The following is a 15,792-nucleotide window of genomic DNA, read 5'->3' as shown; positions in this document are numbered from 1 at the left end:
ACACTGACGGCCCCTCCCTCCACCCCGGGTGGCACGCTCACTCCGGTCGGTGCCCAGGGACGGAGCACGGGCGTCAGCACTGGGCTGTCCGGGGCACTGCTCCGGGACACTGTCTGCAGCCCGGGTCCAGCCTTGCAGGAAAGCTCCGTTGGCCCGGCCAGGCCCGTGGTGGTGAGTCCGAGAGCGGAGCTCTCCAGACGCCCTCTCTCCTGTGACCAGACGATTTCAGAGGGAATAAAAGTCTCACGGGGAAAAGTCATCTTGTGACAAAAGTGCTTCTCCTAAAATTATGTCTGCTGTTTGCTGGTTCCCAATCTCAGGGAGTTTCTTTTTTAAAAACATCTTTATTGGAGTATAATTGCTTTACATTGTTGTGTTGGTTTCTGCTGTATAATAGAGTAAATCAGCTATACATTAAAAAAAAAAAGAAGATATCTGTTCACTGTGACTACTGTAGTAGTAATCTTTTGCCAGGATGTATGCATGAGTACACGTATTTCCTAGGCAAAAAATTCTGGCTGACTCCTTCTCTACCTCTTCAGAGCAGTTTCTTCAGCGCTGCTGAGAGGTTGCTTCTGGCTATAGTCCTCAGCAAGACCCTGAATAAAACTTAAAACCCTTAACACTCATGTTGTGGGTTCTTCTTTAAGTCAAAAGTTTGTCAGCCCCTAATACTACTGCATAAAGTCAGCGTAATTCATGCCTTTTACTGGCCTTTACTACTTTAATGATATATAAATTACTACCCAGTGACATCAAAGTAAATAATTAATAAATTTATAATTCATTTACTGAGGAAATAACACTATTTTAAAGCACGAGAAATTTTTTCTTTCTCTAGTGAGATTAAAATGAGTGAATCTGCTGCAAAGTGTTGATTTCCCTTTTTTTAAAATATATATATTATTTATTTATTTATTTTTGGCTGCATTGGGTCTTTGATGTTGTGCGCGGGCTTTCTCTAGTTGTGGTGAGTGGGGGCTACTCTTCATTGCGGTGCATGCGCTTCTCAACGTGGTGGTTTCTCTTGTTGCGGAGCACGAGCTGTAGGCACTCGGGCTTCAGTAGTTGTGGCACGTGGGCTCAGTAGTTGTGGCTCGCAGGCTCTAGCGCGCAGGCTCAGTAGTTGTGGCACGTGGCTTAGTTGCTCCACAGCATGTGGGATCTTCCCGGACCAGGGTTTGAACCCGTGTCCCCTGCATTGGCAGGCAGATTCTTAACCACTGCGCCACCAGGGAAGCCCCTTGATTTCTCTCAAACTCTAGTTTTGGAAGTGATGTTCTGTCAGCAGTTGAAGCAGTTTATTGATTCATAATTTTTCACCTGAGTATTCTTTTTTGGTTTTATCTTATTTATTAGGGATTAGATCAATCTGAGACTGGTTCTGTTGTTAAAATTAAATTGAATGTTTGTTTAAAACATTTTAATTAGAATAAAAAGACATATCAATGTCTATAATTTTTGCTACACTGGAAAATATAAAGACAAAATTTAAGGAATATGAATTAGTTCATAGCCTTCCTATGCATTTTGCTAGTCTGATCTTGTATGTTAATTCATAGGAAAGGGGTGATTCTGGACTGCCAGCTCCTCTCCATACAGTGGCTCCACATGGTTAGGGCTCAGGTCCTTCCACTGGCTCCTCTGCATTCTAACTGGTAGTTGGAGAAAAGTAGAGTTTTATGGCCAGGGTGCAAAAGCCAGGCCTGGAGGTGACACATATTACTTCTGCCCACAAAATTTTGAAGAATCCAGTTACATGGCTTCACCTAACTGCAAGGGAAGGTTTAAATGTCTCCTTGTGTGCCCAAGGAAAATGATACCTGATTTAGTCAGCATTCAGCATTGTTTCAGTCACAGAGACATGGAGTATAAGCACCTGTGTATTGCATGCATCTCTGTATTTCAGGACCCAGCACAGTTCTCACTCAATATGTGTTAAGTGAATTACTACCAAACTTTCTATTAGCTATATAAGCAAATAAAATACTATATAAGGACTATATGTATAAGATGATACCCAAAAAATTTGTTCTACTCTAACCTATGGTAAATTGAGATCAAATAAAGTTGTTGATCCATTCATTTAGTGTTGCAAAAACATAGTCATCAAATGCAAAGTCCCTGAGAAATGGTTTCTATCAGAAAATATTAAGCATCATAACATTGAGAGAGGAAATGTCAGATGATGTCTGAAAATACAGACATCCACTGATGTGAACTAACATTATATTAGGTAATGTGAACAACTTGAGCCATGAAAGAAATAGAAATACATATAATGTAAACAAGTCAAAATACATTAAACTGCTGCTGCAAATACTTGGGGTAAGATACCTTTTTGCTCCATACAGGTATGTTTACTGCAGTTCTCTACAGAAAGAGTAAGCATCTACTGAGATAGTGGGGGAGGGGGCAGTAGGGGGGTACCTTTAAGTTTCATGAGTAACCAGTTCTCTAAAAGAGAAGATTGCCATCATCTTCTTACTTAAAAATAGATAGCTCTGAGCTAGGTTGCTAGTATGGTGTGGTTTTTTTTTGTTTTTTTTTTTTGCGGCACGCGGGCCTCTCACTGCTGTGGCCTCTCCCGTTGCGGAGCACAGGCTCCGGACGCGCAGGCTCAGCGGCCATGGCTAACGGGCCCAGCCGCTCCGCGGCATGTGGGATCCTCCCGGACCGGGGCACGAACCCGTGTCCCCAGAATCGGTAGGCGGACTCTCAACCACTGTGCCACCAGGGAAGCCCTAGTATGGTGTTTTTGATTGCAACACCACCTTTTTTATTGAACCAAATAAATTATAAAAAACCTGCACTTAAATTATAGTTAGCTTATGCATATGGAGGTAAAACCCCTTTCATTATTAATTTATTGAAACCACTTGTTTAAATTATTTCTGATACTATATAGCATAGTAGATAACACCACAATTACAGAGAAAGAGAAACAATAATTAGGTACAATACAGTGATACAGGGATAAGAAATTCAAAGGGAGCAAAAGCTCCTTTTAACAAGGTTTGAAAGGATGCATTAGAAATTATGGGGGTAGTTCCTTCTCCTAAGGGGTATATTTATTGGAGTAACAGCCAAGGAGACTGAGACAGTTGAACTGCCTTCTGAAAGGTTTCTTGAGGAGGACTGGGTTATGGGTTACACTTCAGGGAGCTGGAGAAGACGTTACCTGGATGAAAGTCCATCTGAAAAAATGTGGGGTGGCTTCTAAGGTGGGAGTGATGGCTGGGCAATTCTTTCTGCTTGAGCTGGGATACTCGGAACGCTGCTCTTTCCCCTCCTACCTCTGTGGTTTTGGGACACAGACTCTTCATTATTAGAGTAATGAGTTTTACAATGCAGGTAAGCAAACCAATTAAAAAAATTTCAACTTAATATTTAGCTGAAGTTAAAAAAAATGACTTAACAAATTAAAGGACTCTAAAGTGCATTACTAATGAAGTCCCGAAAGTGTTTGTGGTGATGGAGGGGCTGATGCTCTGCAGGAAACCTGTGCACAGTCAGCTCCACCTTCTCTTTTACTTCCACGCACCTCTTCATCTTTCTCTGGCTCGAAGCTCCTGGCAAGATTTTTTAGTTCAGTGAGATAAGGACAGACTTTGGGGCAGAGTCTCGGGTAAGCATTCTAACTCTGCAGTACTGTGTGACTCTGTGTAGGTTCCGCACCTTGGTTTCCTTATCTGAAATACCTCACTGGTAAGATCATTATCAAGGGCTCAGAAGCAGCTTGAGACATACGTGTGACCCTTGCCGTGTGGCTCTGCGAGAATGGCAGGCCCTGTACAGAGTCCGGAGTAGCTGTAATGATCTCTTCTTTCTCCCCGAGTCCAGGGCGTGGCCCACAGGTGAGCGCGGTGACCTTCGGAGCACCCCAGATATGCGTGGTTCCGGTCGAGACCCGAGGGCGAGCCGGGGCTCGCTGGGGATGGGGGAGGAGAGAGGGAAGAGGCAGGGGAGGAGAGGAGGAGAGGAGGGGAGAAGGAGGAGAGGGGGAGGGGGAGGGGGCAGGGGAGGGGAGGAGCTGCCCGGAACGCTCCCGGCGGCACCGCGCGCACGCTCCCGGCGGCACCGCGCGAGCGTGCTGCGCTGCTGCCCCGGCGGGACCAGGACGCGGCGGCTGCGGTAGCGGCAGCGGCGACCACAGGCCGAACTCTCGGCGCTCTCGGGGGCTGGCTGGCGATTGGTCCAGAGAGGAGGGGGTGGTGGCAGCCCAAGTCAGCCGCTGCAGTGGCGGCGTCAGGTGAGAGCGCGAGCCGCAGAGACCGGGCGTGGCGGCTGCCGCACAGGGAGTCGGGGCCAAACTCACGGCGCGGCCCTGGGAGTCCCGGGAGGAAGGGGCGAGGAAGCACTTGCAGAGGAGACGCCGGAGCAGAAGGGCGCCGGCGCCGAGCAGCCCCGAAGTTATCTCTGTCGAGTCGCGCCGAGCCTGGGCATGCAAGCGACGCCCCCGGGGGTCCGGTCGCCCCTCAGGAGCCCGCCGAGCGCGCGCTTGCGGCCGGACGAGGGCGGGCGAGGGTGCCGAGCCGCGAGCGAACGCAGCAAAATGAGCGGCGAGGGCGACTACAACTTCAGACGGGTGGCGATCCGGCGTAAGTCCAACCCCTCCTACCTGCCGCCTGGGACCCCCCGGCCGTGGAGTCGGCCCTCGTCGCACCTGGAATGGGTCGAGACGGCCACGTTCAGGGGCCAGGCCCCCGCAGACGCCCCAGGTAAGCGCCTCGGGAGGTAAGGGGTGGGCGGGGGTGTTGTCGCAGGTGATGGACCGCCGAGCGCCCTGCAGGTGCGCCCCGTCCACCGCAGCGGTGGGAGCCAGTTCGGAAACCTTCCCAGAGGGCTGCTCCGGACCGCCCACCCACTTTACCTATTTTGTCCCTTCCCCCAAAGGTCGTTGGCGGGAGCGCGCCTGAGGCTGAACTTATCAGTCCTGGAGGTCACTTACCAGGGAATTCCGGAAGTAAAGGATAACTTTTTTTTTTTAAGTTTGATTAGGAATTAATAACATGTTTTCTAGATATTGAAGTTTAAGGTTTTTCGCTAAGTTGCTTTCGGCAGACCTTGTGAAGGACTAGTGCAATAAATGCGGGAGGCTGATGTTCGTCCTGGTCCGGCCGCCTACCTGTTGAGTGACCTCGGACCAGCAGTCCTGAGTGCTCCGGTTTTCCCTTTGGAAAAAGACGCTTAAGTGTGAAAAGCTGCAGGTCTCTCAGAAGGAAACATGTTCCTACTATCAAGAAATTCAGTTTTTTTTTTTGTGGTTTTGTATTGATAAATTAAGATATCAGTAATGCGGTATTTGGAATTCTGAATTCTCCATCGACTCTTAGCCTTGGAAGAAATCCTCAAAATGATCTGTTGCAGCTCACAACTTCTCCTTCGCTCCTTAAATGCATTCTGTTCTCCCTAGGCGGGCTTGAAGCTAGGTAGAACACATTAGGGATTTTTTTTCTTGAATTGCAAAACTTTTCTTTAACCCCCACCCACGGCTTTTGAGCTCCTATTGTGCCATAAGCAGAGATGGCTTGTATATAGACCAGTTATGAAGCAGAAACCTTATTTGAGTAGCAGAAGTACAAATGCTTTTATTCACTTACACTCATTTTGTTCTTATTAAGCAAAGCTTTTATGATGGTTTAACTGTGAAGTCTTGGAGCTTTAGAATTTTTCTCTGTTCCATCCTGAAGCTGTAGTATTTACTCATAGGACAGAAAAGCATGGTGGGTGATAAATTACAAATTTATAGCCAAATTAGGTAAAGGCAGAAATAGTGATGTGAGAAAATATATAAACAAGTAATCGAATCACAGTGCTTTAGGTCTCAATTTCCTCATCTTCGAAATGAAGACTCTGGTGAAATAATCTATAAAATCTCTTCCAGATTCACTCTAAAATGAGTAGAGGGGCGTTTTCTTCCTTTTAAGTGAAAATTCGTTACTTTGTTTTGAAGTTACTTATTTATGAATTTTTTAATTGTTTGAGCTACTCGATTTCTTTTTTTCTTTTTTTTTTTTTTTTTGTGGTACGCGGGCCTCTCAGTGTTGTGGCCTCTCCCGTTGCGGAGCACAGGCTCCGGACGCGCAGGCTCAGCAGCTATGGCCCACGGACCCAGCCGCTCCGCGGCATGTGGGATCTTCCCGGACCGGGGCACGAACCCGTGTCCCCTGCATCGGCAGGTGGACCCTCAACCACTGCGCCACCAGGGAAGCCCTACTCGATTTCTTAATCATCAGCAGTTTTCAGTTGGAGGGTAAAGGGATCCAATGTCTTTACATCATTATTTTACTGAAAATCTCGTGCTTAGTTTGAAACTCTCTGAGTAGGTGAGCAAAAGATGAATTGCCTCCTAGAAGTAGGAGCGAGCAGTGTAAATCATTTCTACAAGGCAGCTGTGCTTATGGAAGAGTCCTTTTTTCTTTTCTATTCTCTTTTTTCTACAGAGAAAATCCAGAACACTTTCTTTTTTTTTTTAACAAGATGGAGGACCTAGCAATAACTTTTCTAATCTGTTAGGGTGTCTCAGTATTGTTTAAAAGAACTCAAAGTTCTTGTTGCCGTTATTTTCAGGGTTGAAAATTAATTACTGGATCTTCCTAGGTATGATTGTTCCTCTTTACCATGATGTAATCTATAGTATCTGTTGGAGAGTGACCTAATGTTTTGAAAAGTAGTCTGACATGTTGAGTGACCACACCCCATTCAATTTGGTGAGGTAAAAACATTTTAGAAATTGCTTCCTTCTTTGAATCTAATCTGCCTGCCTGTTAAGTTTCATCCAACTGTTTATCATTATATAAGTAGGATCCTCCCCTCATCAAAAAGTAAACCAGGTTTAAATTCCCAAGAAGTGCCAATTTACTCTGTAGTACCTAGAAAAGTATTTATATATGGAAACTACAACATTTAGACCCATTACATGTATAGTGGATGTTACTCATAATTGAAGTGTTACTTTCCCTCTTGAAGAGGGAACAAAAACTAAGAATTCAGTTTAGTGGTGTTGTGTTATATTCCATGACTGTGAAATCCGTTATTTTTAGCGTTCTCTGCTTTTTCTCAAAAAAAAAAAAAAAAAAGAAAAAAGAAAGAAGGAAAGGGAAAGACAAAGAAAAAAGTCTACCAACCACATCCTCCATATATATCTGAGTAGCAATGTCCTCATCTAGGTGAGGTAATTAAATTAAGACATAGGCTTTGGGGTCATATAGTGCCCAAGTTCAAGTCCTTATACTACCGGTTTGATGAATTGAATCAAGTCTCTTAATTTCTCAATTTCTTCATCTGGACAGTGGAGATAATCTGGACAGGAGAGTATTTTATAAGATTGTGGGGAGAATAAAGTAAGATTATATAGATAGATGGCTGGCCCAAAACAAGTATGCAGGTTAGAATCATAACAAGGAGTCATTATCCATTTCTGTTTCCCAAAATGTCTGGCACTAGGACTGGCACATAAGAGACACTGTAAATACTTGTTGGATGAATGAAAATCCTTTCCCTATGGTGTTCATAATAGCTACTGTTTATTGAGTGCATTTTCTCTATCTAAGAACTGTGCTTTGTGATACATACACACCTGAATACATACACACCTGAATGTATGTGTATGAATTTATTTCACAACAATTTTAATAGGTAGGTAGTATTATGCCCATTTTCCAGCTAAAGAAATTGAGGCACAGAAAGTTTTACTAACTTGCTTGGAATCGTAAACTGGTACTTGTTTAGCTAGATTCAAATTCAAGTGTGCCTGGCATTAAAGGCAGTGCTCTTACCACACATCACATAAAGCATATAATTCCATTATGGTAAGAACATACATTTAAAGGGATATTTTATACACACACTTTTCTTACTTTGTGTGTGCGGTTTTTTTTTTTTTTTTTTTTGGTCCAGCTTTTTTCTGTCCCTTTCGTTTTGTTCTTTTCTATAGTCTGAATATCTGAAACCCTTGGGCGGGGGGCAGAGTTTGTCTATTGAATATCACTGAAGGTAGCTTATTTCCTCAGTTATTCCTTAGTTTTATGGGAATCCTGAAGGATCTTTATTGAAGATGCCTTTCTTTATAAAATATGTTTGTTTCTACTGCCACCCCATGACCACTTTGATTAGCCAAGCATTTCTCTGACTTGAAGAAGGTGTAAATTTAGTTCAGGTTTGCTAAGGGGAGATCAGCATTGTTGTCATTAATTTTTCCACTTAGGCTTAGTGTAGGTCTGCAGACTTTCTTATCAGTTGGCTTGGATGGAAGGCAGATTTTTCCCACATCATCCTTTTATCCAAGGTGTAGCCTCTTCAGTATAGGTCCCAGGTTCAGTCCTTTCCCATTTCACAAGCTCAAGGCCCATGTCTCCCCTTCCGCTGCAAGAGCTGCAGTTCCTGGGCTCTAGGTTCCCCCACTAGAGTTTAAGTTTATTGTTCTTTTTCTTTTTTTCTCTTGTTCTTGGGAATCTCCTTTATTTTCTTCTGATTTCAGCAGTACATTTAAAAGTATATCTGTTGTAATTTATTCAGCATCTGGATGCTTTGTGGTGAAGGACTTTTTACACGATTTGTGCAGACTTTCTATAAGTAGAATTCCTTTTTCCAATGCTCACCATGGTTAGAATACTCGATTTTCAACACATACTCCAATATCCTGAGCACTTTTTGAGGACTAATTTTACTTTTGTTGGAGGAGGAGGGATGAAGATTTGGGTTATACTGATAAGAGTGATTACTGTTTATTGAATGCTGATTCTGAACCAGGACTGTATGTGTATTACTTATTCTTATGACAACGCTGCAAGATAGATGGTATTATCATTTTAGAGAAAAAGAAAAACCAAGTTGCAGTGCTCTACAACCAGCCTAAGCTTCCGAGATAGGATTTGAACCAGGTCTCTCTGGCTTCAGTACTCACACGCTTATAATACTAGTTCTTAAGGTTTCCCAGGGCTTTGGAGGCAAAGTGCAATACAGTTACTGTGTTTCATATATGTTAGGGCTAATATTGTTTGTAACATTAATGAATGCGTATTATATTTGAAACAGTGATCTAAACACACAGTTTATCTAAAGATTTATAATAAAATGGTGATGTTAATTTCATCAATGATTCCTAGAAGCTGCTTAAGATGGACTTTGAAATAGGAAAGTCCTTCAGAGGATCAGGAACCAGGAAGTTTTCTTATTTCTTGGAAGGCCAAGAGCAGTTTAAAGAGTAGTCAGTTGTCTTTCAATGAATAGCCATGTAAACTTGTGAACCTAGGAACATTGAGAGACTTTTAATCCACAATCACCTATTCCTTTCCTCTACTGAGAAAAACTCAGGGTCATGGATCTAACTGGTGACAGAGAAGAGGGCCTGGATTTATTGGTGTAGGAATTAGGGGTTGGCCCAAGGCCATTACCTCTGTACTTAAAGGGCACGTGGATTTAATCTTGGTGTAGTTAGGGATTAATGCAGCTGGTGATTTGAAGTTGAAGCCAGTGCTCATTTACCATTCTGAAAATCCTAGGGCCCTTTAGAATTATGCTAAATCTACTCTGTCTGTGCTCTATAAATGGAACAACAGAGCCTGGTGACAGTACGTTTGTTTACAACATGGTTTACTGAATATTTTAAGCCCTACTGCTCCAAAAAAAAAAATTCCTTTCAAAATATCACTGCTCATTGACAAGGCACCTGGTCACACAAGAGCTCTGTTGGAGACCTACAACCATATTAATGTTTTCATGCCTGCTGCCACAACATCCATTCTGCAGCCCATGGATCAAGGAGTCATTTCTTCTTCTTTTTAAATTAATTACATTTAATTTAATTAATTGGCTGTGCAGTGTGGCTTGTGGGATCTTAGTTCCCCGACCAGGGGTTGAACCTGAGCCCTCAGCAGTGAAAGTGCGGAGTCCTAACCACTGGACCACCAGGGAATTCCCCAAGGAGTCATGTCAACTTTCAAGTCTTATTATTTAAGAAATGCATTTTATAAGGCTATAGCTATCATAGATAGTGATTCCTCTGATGGATCTGGGTAAAGTCAATTGAAAATCTTCTGGAAAGGATTCACCATTTTAGATGCCATTAAGAACATTTGTGATTCATGAGAAGAGGTCAGAATACGAACATTCATAGGAGTTTGGGAGAACTTGATTCCAGCCCTCACGGATGACTTTGAGGAGTTCAAGACTTCAGTGGAAATAACAAGAGCATTAGAATAGAAATTGAGCCTGGAGATGTGACTGAGTTGCTGCAGTCTCATAGTAAAACTTGAATGGATGAGGAATCGCTTCTTATGGATGACTAAAGAAAGTGGTTTCTTGAGATGGACTCTACTCCCAGTGAAGATGCTGTGAAGATTGTTGAAATGACAACAAAGAGTTAGAATATGATCAATACGTAGACTGAGTTGATAAAGCAGTGGTAGGGTTTGAGATTGACTCCAATTTTGAAAGAACTTCCAATGTGGGTAAAATGCTATCAAACAGCATTGCATGCTACGGAGAAATCTTTTACGAAAGGAAGAGTCAATTGAAGTCAGCAAACTTCATTGTCTTATCTTTAAGAAATTGTCACAGCCACTCCAGCCTCACCCTGATCAGTCAGAAGCCATCAGCATCGAGGCAAGACCCTCAACCTTGCAAAATGATTACAACTTGCTGAAGGCTCAGATGATGGTTAGCATTTTTTAGAAATAAAGTATTTTTTAAATTTTTATTTATTTTTTGGTTGCGTTGGGTCTTTGTTGCTCCGCGCTGGCTTTCTCTAGTTGCAGTGAGCAGGGGCTACTCTTTGCTGCGGTGCACAGGCTTCTCATTGTGGTGGCTTCTCTTCTTGTGGAGCACAGGCTCTAGGTGCATGGGCTTCAGTAGTTGCAGCACGCGGGCTCAGTAGTTGCATCACGTGGGCCCTAGAGCACACGGACTTCAGTAGTTGTGATGTGTGGGCTCAGTAGTTGCGACACGTGGGCTCTTGGGCAAGTGGGCTTCAGCAGTTGTGGCTTGTGAGCTCTAGAGTGCAGGGCAGTAGTTGTGGCGCATGGGCTTAGTTGCTCCGCAGCATGTGGGATCTTCCCGGACCAGGGCTCGAACCCGTGTCCCCTGCATTGGCAGGCGGATTCTTAACCACTGCACCACCAGGGAAGTCCAATAATGTATTTTTAAAGTAAGGTATGTACAGCGTTTGGAAATGTAATACTGGTGCACAGTTAATAGACTATAGTGTACTGTAGGCATAGTTTTATATGTACTGGAGAACCAAAAAATTGTGACTTGCTTTATTACAATATTCACTTTAGTGCGGTGACCTGGAACTGAACCGCAGTATGTCCAAGGTTTGCCTGAAAATTCTTTCCTACGTGCATTTGCTGGAAAGTTGATTGAAAAAGGATTTAAACATAATGCATTTAATTTTATGGATGTGAGTGTAGTGTGCGAGATTCAGTAGGTTTAGACACAAGCTCATGAATCTGTATTTTTTAAAAGTCTATCAGGTAATTCTGATAATCAGCTTGGTTTTCAAATGCCATCCTACCAACTGCATCAAAATTACTTGGAGTACCTTAGATAGAATGAGTCAGAATCTCCAGGGGGTAGGGTTAGCTGTATTTTTGACAAGAGCCCCAGATTATTCTGATGTGCAACCAACTTCATCAACTACTGTGCATTTCCAAGCTAGGGCAAACCCCACCTTTGGTCCTGAGCCCAGACAACCAATATTTTTTTAGGTGCAAGGCAAAGAATGATATAGATTGTCTCTCAACTAACACTTCATATTGGCCCTCTGTATTTTTGGCAGATTTTTTGCCCATTTCCGGTTGATTTCTAATTGTATTTTTTACATTTGGTATACTTTTTTGCTTTGTTCTTTTTTCTCAACTTAACCCGTTAAGTTGAAGTAGACTTTAATTTATGCTGATAGACAATTTATATCCAAGTGGAGTATCTGACGTGAACACAAGTGACCTTTCATTCAGTCTTGGTTTCTTAGTGTCCTTTATTGCTGCCCTCTCTTTCTTTCCTAATCTGGAGGATGAATCCACTCCTCATTTCACAGGCTCCTTGTCCTACACCTCCACTTCTCTCCAAATGAGGTCTTCCTAGACTTAAACTTTGATATTCTCTGGAGCTTTCTTCCTTAAACTGCTACATATACTTCCATTGCTGCCTCTGCTTCTTCATCCCCTCATCCCATCCTTCTCCCTACTTCCTTTCCTTGTTCTAGGCTGGCTTCTGTTCTAAACTTGATCAGTGTTCTAAGTCAGCAGTGAATTCCTACGTATCATCCAGTAGCCTGTTTGTAGTCCTTATTGTTTGTTTTTGTTTTTGTTTTTGGCCCTGCGGCGAGGCTTCCCTGACCAGTGAAAGCGCCAAGTCCTAACCACTGGACCGCCAGGGAATTCTGCGGTCCTTATTCTTAATTTCTGGGTGGTATTTCCTTCTTTTTTCTTTTTTTGGCCATGCCACGTGACTTGTGGGATCTTAGTTCCCCAACCAGGGATCGAACCCGCTATCTTGGCAGTGAAAGGGCAGAGTCCTAACCACTGGACCGCCAGGGAATTCCCGGTATTTGCTTCTTTTTAAAGCTCTTTTCTTGGTCCTGATTTTCATACTTCAACTGGATCTCCGGATCTCCAAGTTTATTCCTTTGACTAGGTCATACTTCTCCTTTCTCTCCTCCAGCATTCCCATTATTTCCTGCCACCTCTTATTTGGTGGTGTCATCCACCCTCTGGGCTTCTTTCTCTTAATCTTTACTGCTGAATAAATGTAAATGTCCTAAGGGTACCAAATTGCAGCTCCTTTTTCTGCTGCAATCTAGCCCCTCCTCCTGACTTTCTTGGAGGAATTATTAACCTTGCTTTTGTAGACTTCAGAGTTTATTTTAAATCTGCTCTTCCCTCTTACCTACTTGCTACCGAGTTAGCCACCCAGTCGTTATTGATTCTTCTTCATTTCATGATGGGGGCCTTTGTCTTATTTCAGGGCTCTTCTCCCACCAGCTATCCACGGTACATCGCCCCCCTCCCCCAATTAATTTTCTTAAATCTGGGTATTGTTCATCTCCTTCCCATGGTCAAAGCTTTCTATGGCTCCTAACTGCCTGTTATTGATGTTTATAATGGAGTACTCTATATCCACGTTAGTGACTTTGGTTAAACCTTTACCGGTAACCCTCAGTATAGAAATGGACCTTTCAAAATTCATACAAACATTTAATCTTATTTGAACTATTCAATATTAAACCTAGAATAATCATGCATTAGTCACGCTTTAGGAGTTGTGTATGTGTGTGTGTTTTCAGGAATAACTTTGGCATTGTTTGTAGAGCATTGTCCAGAATTAGTCATCTGTCCTTGGAATGCAGTTAATAGTGGGTGGACATTAGCACCAGCAAGTACCCTGAGAGCCCATAATCTGTTTTGTATTATTGCTTCACTTATGCAGGAATAGAGTGAACACAAACCCAACTGCTGTGCCTCTCTCATACACATACCCACTCACTGGAATTAAACTGTCAACTTCACCAGCTGCTGCATCTGCAGAAACCAGGGAGCTGCTTCCATTCTGGGGACTGCACCGAGGTGCAGTGAAGCCTTGCTGCAGACAGGTATCTAGTCTGCTCTGCAAGGCTGGGTTGTTCCCTGGGGCCTCTGGCAGAATTTTGTGTTAGGACACATGTTAATAAGTAGCCTTTAAAAGTGCCATGACTTTACCATATGTTATTTGTATTTTTAAAATATATGCTAGTGAATATGTTTAGGAGGTGAAGAGTCAGTATGTAGAGCCAAATAAATTATAAGATACCCCAGCCGAAGAATACGCTTATAGTTTCAAGTGCAATGTAGTCTAATGTATGGGAAGTTATCAAATTATAGACAAATTCAGTTAAAATTAATTACTAAAAACCACTTGTAGAAAAATACAACTTTTAAACAAAGTCATCTTTATTTCCTCTGCAGAAAATTGACTAACATGTAACATTTCTTTTCCTAAAACATGCTACCTTACCTTAATGGTGTCATATTGATGATGAACCGATATTGATAAATGATGTTGGGAATCCAAAGATGAATGGGACAAATTTCCATCCTAGAAGGGGGATATGATGTATAATAAACACCAGGGTATAAGGTCACATTGGGTGTGAGAACAGTGAACAGAGTGATCATATTTCAGAGGAAGGCACTTTTTTTTTTGTTGTTTTGTTTTTTTTGCGGTACGCGGGCCTCTCACTGTTGTGGCCTCTCCCGTTGCGGAGCACAGGCTCCGGACGTGCAGGCTCAGCGGCCATGGCTCACGGGCCCAGCCGCTCCGCAGCATGTGGGATCTTCCCGGGCCAGGGCACGAACCCGTGTCCCCTGCATCGGCAGGCGGACTCTCAACCACTGCACCACCAGGGAAGCCCTTTTTCCGGTATTTTTGTTAGAATTAACACAAATACTACTCTCACAGTTTGGGCTTCTTTTTGCATCTTATGTGTATCTCTGATCTAGCGCTGTCTCTCTGGATTGTGATTGGTTGTTTACACTTGTACCTACTGAGTACAAGTTACTGCCCAAGGTACAAGCTCTTTTAGGCACATATTTTCCCACCCCCTTTTATCCACTTCCTGCTTAGTCCTTTCCTCCCCTTAGTTCCTGCCAAAACTGCCTTTTACTGCTGGCCTTTCTCCTCAGTATTTCCTCCTGTGCTGTCTTGAGCCCCACTTTTATGTCAGACTTCCATAAAGCCTGAATTGCATCACAGAACCACACCCTGCCTCTGTTTCCTGACTGAAGCCTGGCTTTCACCTTTAATGCTGGTTCCCTGATGACTCAAGTGGCAGTTGATCTTCCATGGTCCACATAGCTGCTGGTCAGGACCTATGGTCAGCTCTCTCTTAGCTTTTCCTGATATTTATCTTCTACCCTCCTGGAAAAAAATCCTCCTGCATTCACTCTTGCCAGCCACCTCAACTTCTTCACTAAATTTCTCCTTGTTTTTCCTGTACCTGTCCCACCAGTCCCTAACTTGAGTCATCCATTGCCATTGCTCCTCAAGGGCCCCTCAGAGTCCACTCAAGGGCTCAGTAAATATTGTCAACAGAGGAACCCCAAACTAGCTTGGCATATCTTGCTTCAACATAAGAATTTTCTGACAACGCTGAAAGAATATGGAATTGGTTTCCTTTGGTGGTTGAGTTCCTTATTAATGAGGATATTCAAGGAGAGGCAAGATGGCTTTGTGGCTATAGAGGAGACAGAATGTCAGATGTAACCTTTTCTGACCAGTAATCCCAGCTTGCACACTAAAATATTCTGTCAGTGGTCTCAGCTGTCCTGTGTCTGCACCATTCATGTTCTCCTATCAGCAATATGTACTAGTTTTGTGCAGGGGTGTATTATGAGGAAAGGCATGGGAATAGTATACTTTGTTCTCCTTGAGATTTAATGGACTAGATATCCCTTTTAGTGTAACAGCTCTGATTATTCCTGGCATCCTTTCTGATGCTGTGCTATGTCTTGATTCGAGAGTATACTGGAGTTTGTAGGCCCTGGGTTGCTCCTCCACTGAAAGGCCTCAGAATGCTTCGTTATGTTGTCAGGAGTTTCATTATCTTATATCTATCACTTACCATTCCAAGTGTCCTCTCCTTGAACAGTCTTTTTTTTTCTTTGCCTGTTATTTCTCACTATTAGGACTTGGCTTTTAAGGTCAAAACTTCTAATAGTGCTCCTTTCTTCTGCCCATCTCTAAAGGGCATACTTTAAAAAGCAATCTGACAAGTAGAAACTAGTCATGATCAGAAGCAAGATTTTAATTTCT

At 43.1% G+C, this 15,792-nt stretch overlaps 1 protein-coding gene across 1 annotated transcript in view; it reads left to right on the top strand.

Moving 5' to 3' along the window:
- Window positions 1-4,258: 4,258 nt before the first annotated feature.
- Window positions 4,259-15,792, top strand: part of FGD4 (FYVE, RhoGEF and PH domain containing 4) — a gene marked incomplete at both ends in the record, with an annotated part of 196,128 nt that continues 184,594 nt past the window's right edge. Inside the window, one exon of the mRNA XM_079715259.1 lies at window positions 4,259-4,721. Within this exon, the coding sequence (XP_079571385.1) occupies window positions 4,445-4,721 (277 nt within the window). The remainder of the gene's footprint in view (window positions 4,722-15,792) is intronic.

The sequence above is a fragment of the Hyperoodon ampullatus genome, assembly GCF_949752795.1.
Source record: "Hyperoodon ampullatus genome assembly, chromosome: 11".
In the NCBI taxonomy this organism is placed as follows: Eukaryota; Metazoa; Chordata; class Mammalia; order Artiodactyla; family Ziphiidae; genus Hyperoodon; species Hyperoodon ampullatus.
The sequence above is the reverse complement of the archived record's forward strand: the minus strand, read 5'-3'. Positions and strand labels throughout refer to the sequence as shown.